This window comes from Chionomys nivalis, chromosome 6 (assembly GCF_950005125.1).
Source record: "Chionomys nivalis chromosome 6, mChiNiv1.1, whole genome shotgun sequence".
Classification (NCBI taxonomy): Eukaryota; Metazoa; Chordata; class Mammalia; order Rodentia; family Cricetidae; genus Chionomys; species Chionomys nivalis.
This window is the reverse complement of record NC_080091.1, coordinates 76,798,594-76,816,311: the sequence shown is the minus strand read 5'-3', so window position 1 is coordinate 76,816,311 and position 17,718 is coordinate 76,798,594. Positions and strand designations below refer to the sequence as shown.

The window sequence follows — 17,718 nt, the reverse complement described above, 5'->3', positions numbered from 1 at the left end:
GATATGAGACTGTCTTACATAAAGGGTAGAGTTGATCAGAAAGATACAGGAGGGTAAGGAGCCTCCCAAGATCAGTTGGTGAATATAGAAAGGTTATTAAAGGTCAAGCTCAAAAAGTCTTTGTGAAAGTGTCTAGTGTCAGATAGTTAGCAAATACAGTAGTATAGGGAGGGGAGTCCATGCTGTGGGAATGAGGAAGTTGTCAGATGAGCTGGAAAGAATGAGAAAAACCACTTGAGGTTGACAATAAAAACATCAGTATTGTTTGGGAGAGTCATCACTCTAGAGGCGTAAGGAAGTTGGAGAAATGGATACATGAAAACCAGAGTACATTTTAATGAGTTCTCTGGTACTATAAGTAGATTAGCATGAAAAATACTTTGTTGAAAAGATTGAAGACCTGATCAGATTTAAAATTGTAGGAAGTAAGGTCCCAAAGAAAAATTTGCAGTTGCTAAAGGGATGAATATCAAATGGCAAGGCTCTGGTCCTAAAGGAGGCGAGAAAGACTCTTGAAGGTAGAGATGGGAACAGTAAGCCTGTAATTTTAACACTTGGGAGCCTGACGCAAGGGACAAATTCTAGGCCAGACTGGGTTAGTGGGTAAAACCCTGCCAAAAAGCAACAGCAGCAGAAAAGAAGGTATTGGATTTAAATAAAGGGGGAGCGTTAGCTTTAAATGGAGAACAAAATATTTTTGTGAAATTAGAAGTAGGGGTTGGATGGGAGAGCGGGTGGCTGTGCGCGCTGCAGTCCTCTCCTGCAGGCACTTTACCGTGATGCACTGAAGACGACGCGTAGCGCTGCTTCTGTTGGAACAATGAGTGTGAACTTACCCAACTTTTTATCATTTGTTTCAGCTAAAAATCAGTTAGAATTTTGTTGTCATATGCTTCGAGGAACAATAGATCCAAAGGAGCCATCCACCTATGAATATGTGAGATTTATAGGAAATTTTAAGTCTCTAAACAGTGGTAAGTTAAAATGCTTCTCTTACAATGCATTTTAACTGACTTTATTTTTCTAAGCTCTTAGATGCTTAAGTGTCAGTAACAAGTATATTTTACTGGATTAACCCATGATACATGTCTCCTTGCTTTTTTAGTATCAACTTCAGCACACAATGGTTTTGAAGGAACTATACAACGCACACATAGGCCTTCTTATGAAGACAGAGTTTGTTTCGTAGCTACTGTCAGATTAGCTACACCTCAGTTCATCAAGGTATGCTTCTAATTTTAATTGCTCTAGTGCCAGTTCATGGTATGAGAATTGTTCTTAGGAGATTTTTTTTTTGTCTTCAGAAGGTTGAAACTTAGGCCAGCATCAAAGTAGTAATGGCTGGTGAGTTATTAAATATGCGTGAACTTCTTATTTTAACACAGTGAAGGACACAAGTACTCATTCAACAATATGTAACCTTTTTTAGTGTATTCTTTGCAAGCATCCCATGGCAGTATATTATTATTGCCCTGCTTTTGTGCAGAATTTAGTGTGTATAGTTCACTATCACCTTAAAGAAAAAAGTTGAAAAATAAAAATAAAATAAAAAAATCTAGTTTTTAAAAGAATGTGGCACTGGGCGATGGAGGCACATGCTTTTTATCCCAGCACTTGAGAGGCAGAAGTAGGCAGATCTCTGAGATTGAGGCCAGCCTGGTCTATAGAGTGAGCTCTAAGACAACCAGGGCTGTTAACAGGAAAACCTTCTCTCTGAAAAAAAAAAAAGAGGAAGAAAAAGAAAAAAGATATGGCTTTACTAGACATAATTTGATATTTGAATTTTTATTAATTTTTAAAAAATGTGTATGGGTGTTTTGTTTACACGTATGTTTGTGTACCATGTGCATGCTTGGTACCCAGGGAGGCCAGAAGAAGGCCAGAAGAAGGATGCTCTAGAACTGGAGTAACATACAGTTGTGAGTTACCATGTGAGTGCTGAAAATTGAACCAAAGCCCTTTGGGAGAACTGGAGAGTTCTTAATGGCTGGCTGAGCCATCTCTCCAGCCCCTGCTCTTTGAATTTTAAATTGTGTGCTTTTATTTCTTGCATCCCATAAGCCGATGATTAGTAGAGAAGGAGAAAAGTGAATTACTTTAGCCCTTAGAGACTGGAAAGAAGACAAGGTGACGTTACAGTTGGGTGACATCATAGTGTAAGAAAGAACAGTTAGCTGTTAGGAGATTTTAAACTAGTCTTGCTGTACCCATTTTGTCTTAGGAAATTGGAGGGCAGTTGCATGCTTTCTCTCATTTCAGTTTTACACTGTGAGATAGATGCTGTCATAATTTATATTTAAGGAAACTAAGGCTTAAGAAAGTTGCTTGCCAAATATCTCATCTAGTAAGTGGAACTTGATTGGAATTATTTTTCTTTCAAAGCCCCATCTCCTAACTGTTAGAGAAGATTGTGTAAGGATGGAGAGAAAGACTGTAGAACATTGCTTTGTACAACAAAATCTAGGTTTCATGGATATAAGGGGAGAACAGTCAGAACTTATTTTAGAAAAGTAATCAGAGGCCAGGCCTGAAATTTGTTTTCTCTGTGGTTTTTCTCCTTGGAGAGATTCAAGCATGAGAAACCATAGAAGAGTTTTAAGTGGGGAGTTGTATAATCATGTTTGAGAACTGCTAAGGTAATGATAATGGCTGACCATTAGGGATGTGGAATGGATTTTAAAATTCCTAGAAGGAGATTAGAAGTCTTTAGAGCTGGAGAGATGGCTCAGTGGTTAACACTTATTGCTCTTACAAAGAACTGCCATTAGGTCTCAGCAGCCGTGCATGCTAACTCCAGCTGGTGACCACACCCTCATCTGGTCTCCCCAGGCACATGTTGACACACACAGAGACACATATCTATACACATAAATAAAAACAATTCTTTATTAAAAAACATTTAATAATGGCTACTTATATCATGAAAGAGTGTGCTGACTTCTAGACTCTGTTGTACAGAAATGAGACCATCAATGAGAGGGGAACTGTGTAAATACATATGAGAGTCAGGCATGTCCAGACACCGAGAAATGGGAGGGCAAATCAAAATAAAGGTCTGGATTTAGTAGTAGGCTCTTAGGTATGTGAGCGGGAATGAACTGGACTGTAACTGCTGGCCTGAGGCTGGCAGTTGCTGCTGTTTATATTGTTGTTGCTTGAGATGGCTGTAAGAATCGTTGGGGATCAAACTTAGGACTTTGCAAACCCTAGACAGGCGCTCTGTATGTCCAGCCTGTGTTTAGTACTAAAAACTAAATGTGTTAAAGTTTGTTTAGATGAAACTTATTTAATTTTTCATGTCTAACAATATTTACTATTTCCAAGGATACAGACAATATCTTTTAAATTATACTTGTTAATTCGTTTGTAGGAAATGTGTACTGTTGAAGAGCCTAATGAAGAGTTTACATCTAGACACAGTTTAGAATGGAAGTTTCTATTTCTGGATCACAGGTAATGTCACCTTTAAGTGTCACAAAAGAAAAAAGAAAGGCCGTAATTATGTAATTCTGGTTATTAATGGACTACAGGGACAAATGTTCTAAACAGAATTTTGAAATTCATTATTCATTCTGGAAAAATGTAAATGCACTTCTCAAATTAATTTCTGGCTGTGATGTCTCTTGTAGAAAAGTTGTAATACTGATTATTTATTTGTTGTTTGTTTGTTTGAGTTTTTTGAGGCACGGTTTCCCAGCAGCTATGAAGTGAGTCCTGGAATTTGCTCAATAGACGAGGCTGGCCTTGAACTCACAGAGATCCACCTGCCTCTACCTCCCAAGTGCTGAGATTAAAAGGCATACACCACCACCACTTGGCAATACTGATTTTTTTTTTATTGTCATTAAATAATTTAGGGCACCACCAATAATAGGCTATTTGCCATTTGAAGTTTTGGGAACATCAGGCTATGATTACTATCATGTGGATGACCTAGAAAATCTGGCAAAATGTCATGAGCACTGTAAGTAAATCTTAATGTTTCTCTGTTAAGAGCTATTTTTAAATACACAAATAGATACTCTGTTCTATTAATGAGACTGAGAAAAGATTTAGAACTGTTTTTTTTTTCTAAACATATACAGAAGTTTTCCTATATAAAGGAAAATTTTATAGTACATTAGAGAAGTACATAGTTTCCCAAATCAGTTTAACCACAAAACCCAGTTTTTGCCTAACTTCAATTAAAGTACTTTAGAACCTAACATTTGAACTAGTTTGGGAAGTTCCACTTAACAATGATTGCAAACATTGACATTATTCTGAGTTTTGGTTAATAAGAGCTTTATAATTAGATGCCTCAGATATCATACGTGTTAGTGTCTGTGAGAAAATACAGTCAGTATGATTATGAGCTGTTGTTTCCCTATGTGTTGTATATCTGGCCATGAACAAGTTAATAGTATGAGTGTATGGGATTTGTTATGAATGAAGAAATGTATAAGATCAGCAGTGATTGACTATAAAGTTGGAAACTGGGAGATCTGGTTATTTGGGAGACCTTAAGCTAGTTTTTAAAAAACATCCTTATAGTTGATACATTTTTCTGAAAGTTATCCAGAAAATAATTCTATCTGTATAGAGTTAAAATGTAAATAAAAAGCCTTTGTTTAAGAAATCTAGATTCTTATAGCTAAATATATATCAAAGAAAACATACATGTCTCTTTTCTTTTTCAGTAATGCAGTATGGGAAAGGCAAGTCCTGCTATTATAGGTTCCTGACCAAAGGACAGCAGTGGATTTGGCTTCAGACTCATTATTATATCACTTACCATCAGTGGAACTCAAGGCCAGAGTTCATTGTGTGCACTCACACTGTAGTAAGGTAATAATTCTCTAAAACATGTGTAAGGTGTGCTGATAGCCAAATATAATTTTATGTGTAGTTTGTTAATGAATGATAGTGATCTTTCCTCAGTTTTAATACTTAATACTTTTTAATAGTAAACTATTTAATAGTTAGAAATCTAATACTGGCAGTGCATAAGTGTGTAAGAGCTGACTTGAGTATTGTGCTGTAGCAAAAGCTGTACCAACATTCAAGCTGCAGTGCATGTCGTGAAAAGCATAAACCAGAGTAACTGCTGATTGTCCTTCCTTCATTTAGTTCCTCTCAGTTTACATGCTTAGTTCCTACAGGTCCTTGGTAGCATACCTAAGGCATATATACACTGTACATATGTGTTAGGTTTGCTTAGCACATAGGAACTCATACAGAAGTGCTGTGATCCAGAGAGATATATAACTAGCACCAATTATTTGCATCTCTACAGTATTTTAAATAAATGGCCAAACATTAAAATTTGATTCTTTCCATTTATAGTTATGCAGAAGTCAGGGCTGAAAGACGACGAGAACTTGGCATTGAAGAGTCTCTTCCTGAGACAGCTGCTGACAAAGTATGTTTCTTACAGCCTCTTTTTTAAATATTTCATTTCCTAATAATTTGTGAGAGAGATTTGGTTATCTTTATAATATTTATTTTTCACCTTTTAAAAAATACCATTTGCTTCTAAAAAGGAATTGAAGATCTTGCCATTTAAAACTTAATTAGGTGAGAGACATACCCAAAATAATATTAAAACTATCATTATAATTGACTTTGATGTGCTTGACTATATTCCTTTTATAATTATAGACTATGATTTACTCCTTAGATGGCCTTTTCTGAGGTGATAACTTACACTGTGAGAATACTGAGTAGTTTTAAGAGGGAACCTTCCCTAAAGACACGTGACTGGGAAATTACAGTTAGAATTGGAACTCTGGTTTCTTTTTGTATATCATGTGGAATCCAAGCATATCAGCTGTCTGATTTGATGGAGAAGGAAGTAGAGATCCAAGATCAGTATTCTGGAATACGTGTGGGAATATAGCTCTCTTACACAAGTGCAGAGAGGCTTTGATCAGGGACAGGTAGGTTTTCAACTCTATCAAACTGGCAGCTACGACTTGCAGGTCACATCTGGCCTTCTGATTGATTTCACAACATCTATAAACTATAAATGCATTTTATATACTAAATACTTGAAAAAATCCAAATAATAATGTTTTAATAATAAGGCTCCATGAAACAAGTATTATCAGATTCAAATTGCAGTGTTTATAAAGAACAGAATGACACCCTGTTGCTTATATTTTGTCTGTGGATATATTTGTGCTGCAGTAATTGAGTAGTGGTGACAGAGACTGTGTGGCTGCGAGAAGCTGAGAGATTCACTCTCTGGGACACTTAGTGTTACGGAGAGAGATGTCTGCTTCCTGGTTTATAGTAGCACACTGAGGATCACATTTCCTCATCACGCTCTGCTCATGATTAGTGGTTGTTAGAATAGTGGGGAGCTTATGGCAAGGCTCTCAGTGAAATAAGAATTAGCTTAAGGAGAGGAGTTTGGGGTGTCACAGGTTGGAAAGGGATGTAGGAAAGGGAATGTTGTTGTACGGAGGTTTACCGTCTGGATTGCAGGCGGATAAGAACCCTCGCAAGTTTCTTGATTATTAATTTGAAGTAAAAACAGTCAGTGTGCTTTGTTTCTTTGGCAATATTGTGCTGTGTAGGATAAGCAAAAGTGGTTTAACTGTTGGGATTTTGCCAAGGAAATGATGATAAGAGGAAATAGGAGCTAGGGTATTGAGCATATGTACATGGTTGTTAGAATAGCAAACACAAATTTAAGATTCTTAAGGGAAAGAGGACAAAATGAAAGTGATATATAGAAGTGTAGAATCAGTGTAGTTTTGGCTTAAACCACAGGATTATTGGAATTAGGATACTTAGGGATGAGTAGGTAATGTGGCAAGTTTTGGTCAAAAATGAGGATGCTTGAATTGAGGTAATTGGCTTTGAGGTATGACCAAGAATTAGTGACTGAAGACTCATGGAGACTTTGAAGGGGCGACACCAAGGTGTTGGGTTTGAGTAGAAGTGATTTGGGATTACTAGTTCTGGGGAGCGCTGAGCCAGAAGTTAGAATGCCATTCAGGTGTATGTGTGAAGTCAGCACGGGAATGATACATGACCTCAAGAAACCGTGTGACATAGCGTGTGAGCTTAAGGTCCACACCACTGAGCTTAAGGAGGACGTTTCTTCATCCTGTGTAGTTAAGATCTGAGAATCCTAAAATAGAAACTCCCATTTTTGATGGGAATGACACGGATATTGGTGAGGTCTGATTTTTAGAACTAATGTGTGAAATAAATAATCAGAGCTGAGGTGGAAAATGCAGAGCTATTTGTTATTATGCACTGTGAAGGTGGGTGGAAGGTTTCAGAGGCTAGGAAGCAGTGAGAAATGGACTCAGATACAGACTGGGAAGAGCTGCAAGTTAATGAAGGAGGAGACAAGGCATTGAGTGACATGGCCTCCACCCCAGAATGAATAACTCTGAGAGCATAATATTTTGCAATTATATGTAGCCTTGAAATAGGATGTACACTTGTTTCTTGATCACTGATGCATGATTCTATTCTAAGTATGGGATGGGGAGAAAGCATATATGTGTTCTGTCCATAGAAGGTTCTGCTTTTGGTGGTGAGGAAGCCTGCCTAAGGCAAGGCTGTCAGTTGAGAGGGGAGACAAAGAATAAGGAACAGTGGGAAAGGTTTGGAATAACTCAAGAATAGAAAAATTAGACCTTTAGTACACTTGGCAGTTCTGCTGACTAGAATTGAGCATACACTTGAAGTTAGTTACTTTTGATAGTTCCTTTTAAAATGTGGTAAAATGGCAATTTTATTGACTTTAAGGACACACTTCAACATTGTAACATTCCTGCTGCTGTATAGCTGTCATCAGCATCCATATCTAGAACTTTTTCATCCTCTTAAACATTAGCTGTGTTTGTTAAACAGCTTTTCACCCCTTCCCTCCAGCTCTTTTCATCTGTGGCTTTCTTTTTTAAATTTGACTTCTCTGAGTACTCCTGTCAGTAGAATCATGCAGTGTTTGTTCCATTGTGCTGGCTAATTTTACTTGGTGGAATGTTTTCAGGGTTCATTATATCAGATTTCCCTTTGTTTTGCAGGATGGGTAATATTCTATTGTGTGTGTGTGTGTGTGTGTGTGTGTGTGTCCTCTTATTAATCACTGGAATCCTGGGTTGCCTTCACCTTTTATTTGTAACAATATGTGAACATAGGTAGGCGTACAGACAGCTACTATAGTCCCTACTTCTTGGGTGTATACCAAGTAGTATACTGGATTATACGGTAGGTAACTCTCTGTTAGAATTTGAGGGAACCTGCCATACTGTTTTCCATAGAAGCCATGCCATTTTTCCAGTCCCTTTACCAAGCTATAAGAGTTCAAGATTCTTTTCATCTTTATCATACTGATTGATTTCTGAGAAGCTTTTGTGTTTGGTGGGGTTTTGTTGTTATTTTTTTGTTGTTTTATTTACAACACAAAAAACTTTGTAACATTGACAGCCAGGAACTCTATATAAACCAGGTTGACTTTGAACCCTCAGAGGAGATCTGTCACCCAAGTGTCTGACTTGGGTCTTCTGGTCCTAGCTATTCTAATAGAGCATGAGCTAGCATGACTGGTTTTGATTTGGATTCCCCTGGTTAGTAGTAAGTTTGAGCAGTTCATCAGGTGATTGTTTCTTCTTTGGAAAAGTATTTATTTTCATTCTCTCTTTTTTGTTTTCTTATTTATCTATTCATTCATTTATCTATTTTGGATTTTTGTTTGGTTTTGTTTTTGAGGTAGGGTTTCATACAGCCCAGGATAGCCTTGAGCTGGCTATGCAGCCAGGGATGACCTTGAATTCCCAGTGATTCTGCCTCTGCATCCCAAGTGTTTTGATTACAGGTTTGTGTCACCCGTGTCCTCTTTTTGTTTTGGGGTTTTGTTTGTTTCTTGACAGGACATCTTACTGTGTTGTCCAGGCTGAGCTCAAATGATCCTCTTATTAGCCTTTGCAAATACTATGTTGAAAGGTACATATTCGCTAGGTACAGTTGCTCACTCCTGTAATTTTAGTTTTTGGGAAACTGAGGCAGGAGGATTGCTACAGGTTCCTGGCCAGTAGTGTGAGACCTTTTCTCAACAACAAACAGGAGTGCATCTTGTCACAAATGATGTGTTTTGTGTCCATTTTTATAACCGAGTTCTGTATTCTAGATATTTAGTCCTGATCAGATAATGATATATAAATATCTCCTTACTCTTGTAGATTATTTAATTCTGTTGCCACCGGTGTTTTCTGATGCAGAAGTGTTTTTAATTTTGTGACCATTTCTTTATGCTTTCTTCAAGTGTTTTATGTTTAGTTTGTAATGTTTATGTCTTTGATGAATTTTGAGCTAATTTTTGAACATAAAATAAGAATAAAACCTGAGTCTTGTTATTTTTTTTCTAAATAGAGAATGAAATCAAATTTTACAATATTAAAATAAGACTTTTTTTTTCCTGACACGTATACATACACACAGTTTTTATTTTTAAGCCTTGTAAAAGCAAGGCTTCCGTTCCTTGTGCTTGCACACACTGTCTCTCCAGCCTCTTGTCCAGCTGTGCTGAGACCTCTGCACTGAGCAATGTGAAAACATTTATTTTTTTCTTGTCTCCTTAGAGCCAAGATTCAGGGTCTGACAACCGTATCAATACAGTCAGTCTCAAGGAAGCACTGGAAAGGTTTGATCACAGCCCAACTCCGTCTGCCTCTTCCAGAAGCTCACGAAAGTCATCTCACACAGCAGTCTCAGACCCTTCCTGTAAGTGCCTTGACCTGGGGACAAGCGTGTGTTTCAAAGAGCTCTTCTAAATTATTTGTGTTGCTGACATCAGCACTTTTGTCCAGAGTTCTTCGAAATCTAGTTGGTTTTTTTTTTTTTTTTTTTTTTTTTTTCAGTTTTGAAGTATAGTAACCTTTCTAGTAAGAAGCAAATTCTTTATCTTTAGAAAAGATTTAAGGTCATCAGATGATGATATATAGATGGTAACATTCTGCTTACTTTTTAAATGATTCCCTTATAAGAAAAAATACTACCTTTCATTGTAAACCAGGTGCTTATCAGCCACATGTGAATGGGGGAAACAGAACCCTGGTCCTCTGCAATAATAAGGACTGTTAACCATTGAGTGTTCTTTAATTTATGGAGACTTGGGTAATTGCCTTTAAATTGTAGTTGATCCTCTGTATCTACAGCTGGTAATAGGAGATGCCTTCTCCATTGTCTTTATGAGCATGTGCAGGCTTCTTTCTTTGCCATTATTCTCTAGTCCTATTACAGCTGTTTTATCAAGTACGCATTGTAGTAGGTATTAGTAATCCGAGGTTGATTTGAATTATACAGAAGAATGTGCCTTGCTGATAAATACTATGCTGTCTGCTAGAAGACACCTTAGTGTGCGTAGATTTTTATACCTGCAGGGAGCCCTGAAGCCTAGCCTTTGAGGGAATTGAGAAGAACGGGAGGAACTGTTTTCAAAATTTTTTGTCACATGTTTTCTTTGTCGTTAAAAAAGTAATTAAAATTACTCTTATAAACATGGATTTATCTAATATCAGAAAGCTAACTTAGTCATTTCTATTCATGAAGCATATTTTGAGATTAACCATTCAGATCTGTTTGTAAGCACCAATTCTGTTCTTCTTTAACTAACTTCAGCAACACCGACAAAGATTCCCACTGATACTAGCACTCCTCCCAGACAGCATTTGCCAGCTCACGAAAAGACGACACAGCGGAGGCCGTCCTTCAGCAGTCAGGTATGCGTGTTAGCCGGCATCGCAGCCTTCAGCAGATTCCCTGTTGCAGTAACAGATGACTAAGGTACCCTTTCTGTAAGAATCACAATTTTCTGCACACATATGACATTCAAAATCTTTCCCATTTTACAGATAAAATGCTAGATAATTATTTTTTTAATTGTGAAAAGTGCTAATTGAGAACTATGAAGTTCCAGTTGCCTTTAGTTCAGTCCACCCAACTTCCAATTGAGTGTACATCCAGGGGCCTGTGCTGGGTACCATGGGAAAGAAAAGATAAAAAGAGTAGAAAGGGTGACATACTTTGTACTCAACAAGGTTGTGAATGATAAACACATTGTGTTGGTGTTTGTGGTGGAAGTCCTCCTAGATGAGTATGAGCATCACTTCATTGTCATTTTTTATTTTGCTTCTAGTCCATAAACTCCCAGTCTGTTGGTCCATCATTAACACAGCCAGTGATGTCTCAAGCTGCAAATTTACCAATTCCACAAGGCATGTCACAGGTATTTTTGTTTGTTTTAGTTGAGCATTTACAAATGATAATTGCATTTAAGCAAATATGATTTTATCCATATGTATATATAAATACATATAAAGGCAGTAAATCTTAATTAGAAATATTTAGAATATGTAGTGACATTTTAGTTACCTACAATGATTTTGGGTACCCCTGGACCCTTACTAGACAGAATCACAGGTGCATATATCTTTTAAGATTCTTGATGGTCTTATACAACAAAGAATTTTCTTGCTTGCTGTGTTATAACATCTTACATATAACAACAGCTCATAGGTATGATCATTTTAAACATGAGATATACTAGTTCATTTTGTTCTTCCTATGGCTGTTGGAAGATTTGAGTAACTAATTTACATATTAATTCATTTGTTTGCACATGGGGCATTGAGTTCTATGTCTGTATTGAGTTACATGTATCAGGGATGCTGACAGTATTTGTAATATCTATATTAATAAGCTACTTGATCTAGAATATGTGACATATAATTAAAATATCATGTCATGCAGTCTACATACAAGACTTGGATCCTTAATGCAGCTTAATCAAGTGTGAGATGCCAAGGATGGTGGTACATGCCTGTCCTAACAATGTGGGTGGTAGGAGCCAGAAAATCAGGTGTTCAGGGTTATCCATTGCTATATAGTGAGTTCACAACCAGCCGCCAAAAGCAAAATCAAAATAACAACACAAGTGAAGGAAAACTGTTTAGAAATGTGAGATGGCCTGAGTCCAAAGGAGAAGTGAGTACTGAAGTCAGCAAAAGAGAAGGAGTTCCCAGCGCACTGCTGTGTGCCTTCTTAACTGGAGTTAGAGCTCTTTTAAAGTTTCAGAAATACTACTGAATTACAGTAATAAATATAGTAGGAAATCTTTAGTTTTATTTGACACTAAAAGCTGCTTGCTAGCCCACTACCCTGTAAGAGCTCTATAACAGTACTGTATTATTAAATATCAAATTGAATCTTCAAATTTTATTTATTTTGAAGTATTGACAGAACTTTTATGTAATATGCAGACATAGTTTCAATATTATTTGTTGTTTAATTTTATTATGAGTAAAACATTATCAACATCTTTATAGAGGTGTTTTTATGAATATATAAGTAATATATACTATGTCAAAAATGGTGCTAAGCATTCAGTCCTCCTGTTTTCATTGACTAAGTAAAGCTCAGTACTTTGCTTTTTTGTTCTGTGGATTTATTTCCTGTTATCCTCTATATTCTGTGCTTGTTTCTATTTTTTAGTTTGTGTATGGTAGAAATGCTTTCAATTGTGACAACATGACATTTACCTGTAGGAAAAAGTAATTTTAGTTACAATAAATACATGTGTATGACATAAAAATAAATATAAAATATTTAACATTTTTAAAAGGCATGAGAAAGTTGAGGTACTAAATTTGTAATTTTTCTCAAGCCCAGTAGAATCTAATACAATCAGTTTGTTGTTGTCATCTTCAAAGGTCAGAGTTTCATGCTTTAAAAGCTATTATTCAGAAGCCAAGCATGATGGTGCAATACCTGGTAGGCAGAGGCAGGAGGATTACCAAAAGTTTGAAGCGAACCTGATGTATGAAAGAGTTCCAATCCAGCCAGAGCTACATAGTGAGGCCATTTCAAGAAAATAAAAAAAAAGTAATATTCAGCATCTTTAGCACAAGCTTAAAAAGAACTCATTAATTTAGGACAACCTTTTTGAAGATATAATAAGGAAGGGTAGGGTGGGCATTTCCTGTTTTTAGGTGCAGTTCACTGCAGGAAACTATGAAGCTAGATTTCCCATAAAGTGGAATGCTCTATTAGTACATAGTACAAGCTGTTCATGGAAATAAATGAGTAATGCGTCATCACATGTGCCTAAATTGTAGGAACAGCTTATTAATTAATATAAAACCCCTGAATGTAGAATGACTTTCTTCATTCATGTATACATTCATTCATAATTTCTTAGAATTCCTTAGTCTTTTAAAAAACTGTGTTTTAAACTGGTCTAAGGATAGTATCACTGAAAAGTAGTTTTTTCAAAACAGTATGAGAATGAAATTATTGGTTATTTGTCAGATGTAAATAAGCAATTTTTGTATATGTGGAGAGGAAGGAAGATTCTGGGAACTGAACTCGGGGTCTTGAACATCCTAGGGAAATGCTCTGTATTTGAGCCCTCAAGCCCTTTCTTTTTACTTTTTATTTTAAGACCCAGCCTTAAAATGTTGCCCAGGCTAAACTTGAACTCACTCTGCATCCCATTTGTGATCCTCCTGCCTAGCTTTGGGTAATTCTGCCAATGTACACGCAGAGGGCCCTCTAGAGATGACAGTTTGCTTTGGGTTCATTCTCCTCTGGTAAAATGTAGACATGAAGGGAGTAGCTAAAGAACTTGTTTTGCTAAGTTGTTGAGGCACAGATGAGTTCAGGTTGTCTTTTCGCTTTTTTTTTTTAAGAGTCGGGCTCACTTTTTAGCCCTGACTGGTCTAAACCATTCTGTGTAGAACAGGCTGGCCTCAACCTCACAGAGATCCACCTGCCCCTGCCTCCCAAGTGCTAAGATTAAAGGTATATGCCACCACACGTAGAAGCACTCACATCTTCTAGCTGCAGATTGTTCCTGTAATTAGTCAAGATCGAGTCAGAAGTCAAAAGCATACCACCAGAATTCAAGCAGAGGTAATATAAAGATGTATTAGCTAGTAACTGGGAGAAGAATCTCTAAAAAATGCTAAGAATAGGAAGGTAAGCCAGATAAGCCCGACAGCCTGAGTTCTGCCCCCAGACCTGCGTGGTAGAGGAGAGAATGACTCCTCCAGGTTGTCCTCTGACCTACACACATTTTGTGACATGTGCCCCTCCCCATGTAGTGATTGGTAACTTTAAAAAAATGATGTGAGAACCACCACTATCATAAATCAAGGGGAGCACAGCCAAGGACGGACGCACTGACACAGCCTCCTGAGCAGCTCTTATTCTGCACTAGATGGGCTTCTTGTGGCTGGAGCCACTGAGTAGAGAAGTGCACTGAGCTCTCATGGAAGGATGCCATCTGCTGGGAAAGTGAGGCTTTCTGGGTGAGCCAGGGGCGTTACAGGGGGAGGAGCAGCTACCACTGGTACGTATGACAGAAGAGAAGGGCCCCCACCAGCACCAGGAAGATAAGCACCTCTGCAGCAGCTTCCTAGGGGTCTGCAGGCAGACACTGATTTTAAAGTCTAGCTCCAGTGTGACAAGGAGAATAAAGATGGCGGTTTGGGAACTGACATTCTGGTCTCGTGGCACTGCTTGCTTTTCACAGCGCACAGGTATTAGGACCCGGGAATTCTAAGATGTGTTATGCTTTCTTTACATGTACTGCTGCAGTTTCAGTTTTCAGCCCAGTTAGGAGCCATGCAGCATTTAAAAGACCAGCTGGAGCAGCGGACACGGATGATAGAGGCAAATATTCATCGGCAACAAGAAGAGCTAAGGAAAATCCAAGAACAGCTTCAAATGGTCCATGGACAAGGGCTTCAGGTAAATTATTCTGAGCACAGAGAATCTCATTCACAGTTTGGGTTCCTAAAAATTGCCTCCCCCCACTTAAATGAAAAGTCGGGTGCAAGAGGTGGATTTTTCCCAGTTCAGTACACATTTATAGTAGGGGTCTGCTTAGACCCGAAATAATCACCTAGAAACTATATTATTTACAACATTGTTTGCCCAATAGCTTAAGTGTATTGCTAGCTTGCATTTAGAATTAACCCATCTCTATTCATCTGTGTATTGCCACATGGCTGTGGCTTACCAGCAAGGTTCTGGCTCATCTGTTCCCAGTAGCTACATGGTGTCTCCTCACTCTGATTCCGCCTACTATATATACATATCTTTCAACCTTATGTTCTGTTAAGCCATTGGCCGAAAGCAGCCTCTTTATTCATTAATCAATAAAAGCAACACATATACAGAAGGACTTTGCACACGACACATTGGCTATCTGCTCAATTCTAGAACCTCCAAAGATACTCATTCTGAGGGCATTGCTGTCAGCATCGTTGCTTTTTACACTAACAAACTTCAATTTTAGTAAGTTCAAATCCATAATTAAAAAAGTTTTACTTTGTAGAACCTTTGAGGTAGAGAGTTTATATGTTTTAGTCAAATGCCAATAGATATGATTCCTATTACTTGACTAAGACATTATGCTTACTACTTGACTAACAGGGATGTGTAGGGAACTAGGGCTTTGCTGAAGGGAAACTAGGTGAACACTCTTCTGTGTACTGTCACGGACTTTGAGTGATGGATGATACAAAGCTGCCAGCAGCAGCCCTTTGACAAGCACTGAATAGCACAGTTGATCTTGTGGCTGAGAAAAAATGAATGTGTATCTTCATAGTTTATTGTTATTATTGCTAATTGGTCTTGCAAAATGTGCTAATTACGTGTTACTTGACTGTTAAACTTCATTTTGCTTGGCTTCTTTCAGTGTTCTCCTTGGTCTTTTTGTTTATTTGTTTGTTTTTTATTTAAAAACTGTAATGCTTATTTAGTCTGGGAATGTAGCTTATTGGTAGAGTGTTTACCTAAAATTCTTGAGGCCCTGGTTTGATTCCCAGTACCCTCACGAAAAAAAAAAAGTAATTAAAAATTGTGTGTGTGTGTGTGTGTGTGTGTGTGTGAGAGAGAGAGAGAGAGAGAGAGAGAGAGAGAGCGCATGTATATACTACAGAATATATTTGGAGGTCAGAAGATAACTTTGGGGACTCTATTTTTTCCTTCCACCATGGGATCCAAACACCAAACTCAGACTACCAGGCTTGTGCAGCAAGCTGAGCCTTCCTGCCAAAGAAAGTTCACTGAAATGTAATCTTTATTTTCAAAGATGTTTTTGCAACAATCAAACTCTGGATTGAATTTTGGTTCCGTTCAACTTGCCTCTGGAAATTCTAATATCCAGCAACTTACACCTATAAATATGCAAGGCCAAGTCGTTTCTGGTAGCCAGATTCCAAGTGGAATGAATACTGGACATATGACCACAAACCAGCATGTGATACAACAGACTCTACACAGTACGTCAGCTCAGGTAATGGACCAGAATGTCTGCCTAAAGCTCTGTGCTGCATCAGCTGCTAAATTTTAATAAAAATTAGAACATACGATATTGACAACAATCACTAAAGTATTTTGTAGAAAATATGTTACTATTAAATATTTTGATATTTAAGAATTTTATGTTTTATGGACCTAGTTTAATAATTATACCAGATTCTTAAAACATGCAAACTTCCTGTATGTAAAAGTCTTTGATTTGCAAGAGCTTCTTGAATAGCTCTTGCATACTGAATAGAATGTTGTGGAAGTGGGAATAGTTTAATCATTCTGTAGAATTCTGGTAATTAGTGTTCATCTGTTACTATATTTGAAAAACATACTATGTGACCATCACTGACTTGCTTTGAGCCTTTAACAGACGCCTCCCGTGCATGTTTTTTACTTCCCTATTAAGATCATGCTTCTTTTAAAGTATTAGCTTTCCATCAAAGAAGCCAAACTGGGCCGGGCGGTAGTGGCGCACGCCTTTAATCCCAGCACTCGGGAGGCAGAGACAGGCGAATCTTTGTGAGTTCGAGGCCAGCCTGGTCTACAAGAGCTAGTTCCAGGACAGGCTCCATAGCTACAGAGAAACCCTGTCTCGAAAAACCAAAAAAAAAAAAAAAAAAAAAAAAAAAAGAAGAAGCCAAACTAAGTCAACTATTCCAAATCCGCCTTTTTTTCTATTTCTTTCAGAATAATATATTTTGCTAGTCCATTCCTGTTCTGTCAGTCATTGTCAAATGGTGAATAGTAAAAGCATGCCGTCCTATAACTGATAGATAATCTCTGTAAAATCTTCATTTCCAACAGAGTCAACAGAGTGTAATGAGTGGACATAGTCAGCAGACGTCTCTTCCAAGCCAGACGCCCAGCACTCTCACAGCCCCACTGTACAATACAATGGTGATCTCCCAGCCTGCGGCCGGGAGCATGGTCCAGATCCCATCCAGTATGCCCCAGAACAGTACGCAGAGTGCTACGGTAACCACGTTCACTCAGGACAGACAGATAAGGTGGTTGTCATACTTCAGTTATTATTTTCAGAGTTGTAAATTTATTGAATAAAAACAACCTGTGTGCTCAGTGCTTAAGAACACTTGCTTCTCTTCCAGAAAGACAAGTTCAGTTCCCAGCACTCCCCATCTGCAGCCACAGCTCCTTAACTCCAGCTGCAGGGTTCTCATGACCTCTTCCTGGCCTTCTGCATGCCTGCATGCATGCGGCAGACAGAGGAAAAGAAAACCATAGAAACAAAAATATAAAAATATCTACATGGGCTAGTGATACAAGTCAAGAGTAGAGAAGTTGCCTGCGTGAACAGGACCCTCAGTTCAATCCTCAATATTTCACTTTTCTCCAAAACCATTAATTTCATTTTTTTACCATGAAATTTTAGTTTATTGC

General features: G+C 37.8%; 1 protein-coding gene across 12 annotated transcripts in view; it reads left to right on the top strand.

The window, feature by feature from the left end:
- Positions 1–17,718, top strand: part of Clock (clock circadian regulator) — an 83,174-nt gene that overhangs the window by 52,254 nt on the left and 13,202 nt on the right. For 11 of the 12 annotated variants that reach the window (XM_057772744.1, XM_057772743.1, XM_057772740.1 and 8 more), the window contains 12 exons: positions 861–974; positions 1,106–1,224; positions 3,371–3,453; positions 3,858–3,964; positions 4,680–4,827; positions 5,326–5,401; positions 9,582–9,723; positions 10,621–10,721; positions 11,138–11,227; positions 14,599–14,751; positions 16,100–16,303; positions 17,125–17,327. In XM_057772744.1, coding sequence (XP_057628727.1) covers positions 861–974; positions 1,106–1,224; positions 3,371–3,453; positions 3,858–3,964; positions 4,680–4,827; positions 5,326–5,401; positions 9,582–9,723; positions 10,621–10,721; positions 11,138–11,227; positions 14,599–14,751; positions 16,100–16,303; positions 17,125–17,327 — 1,540 coding nt within the window. The remainder of the gene's footprint in view (positions 1–860; positions 975–1,105; positions 1,225–3,370; positions 3,454–3,857; positions 3,965–4,679; positions 4,828–5,325; positions 5,402–9,581; positions 9,724–10,620; positions 10,722–11,137; positions 11,228–14,598; positions 14,752–16,099; positions 16,304–17,124; positions 17,328–17,718) is intronic. The other variant, XM_057772745.1, reaches the window with a different exon arrangement.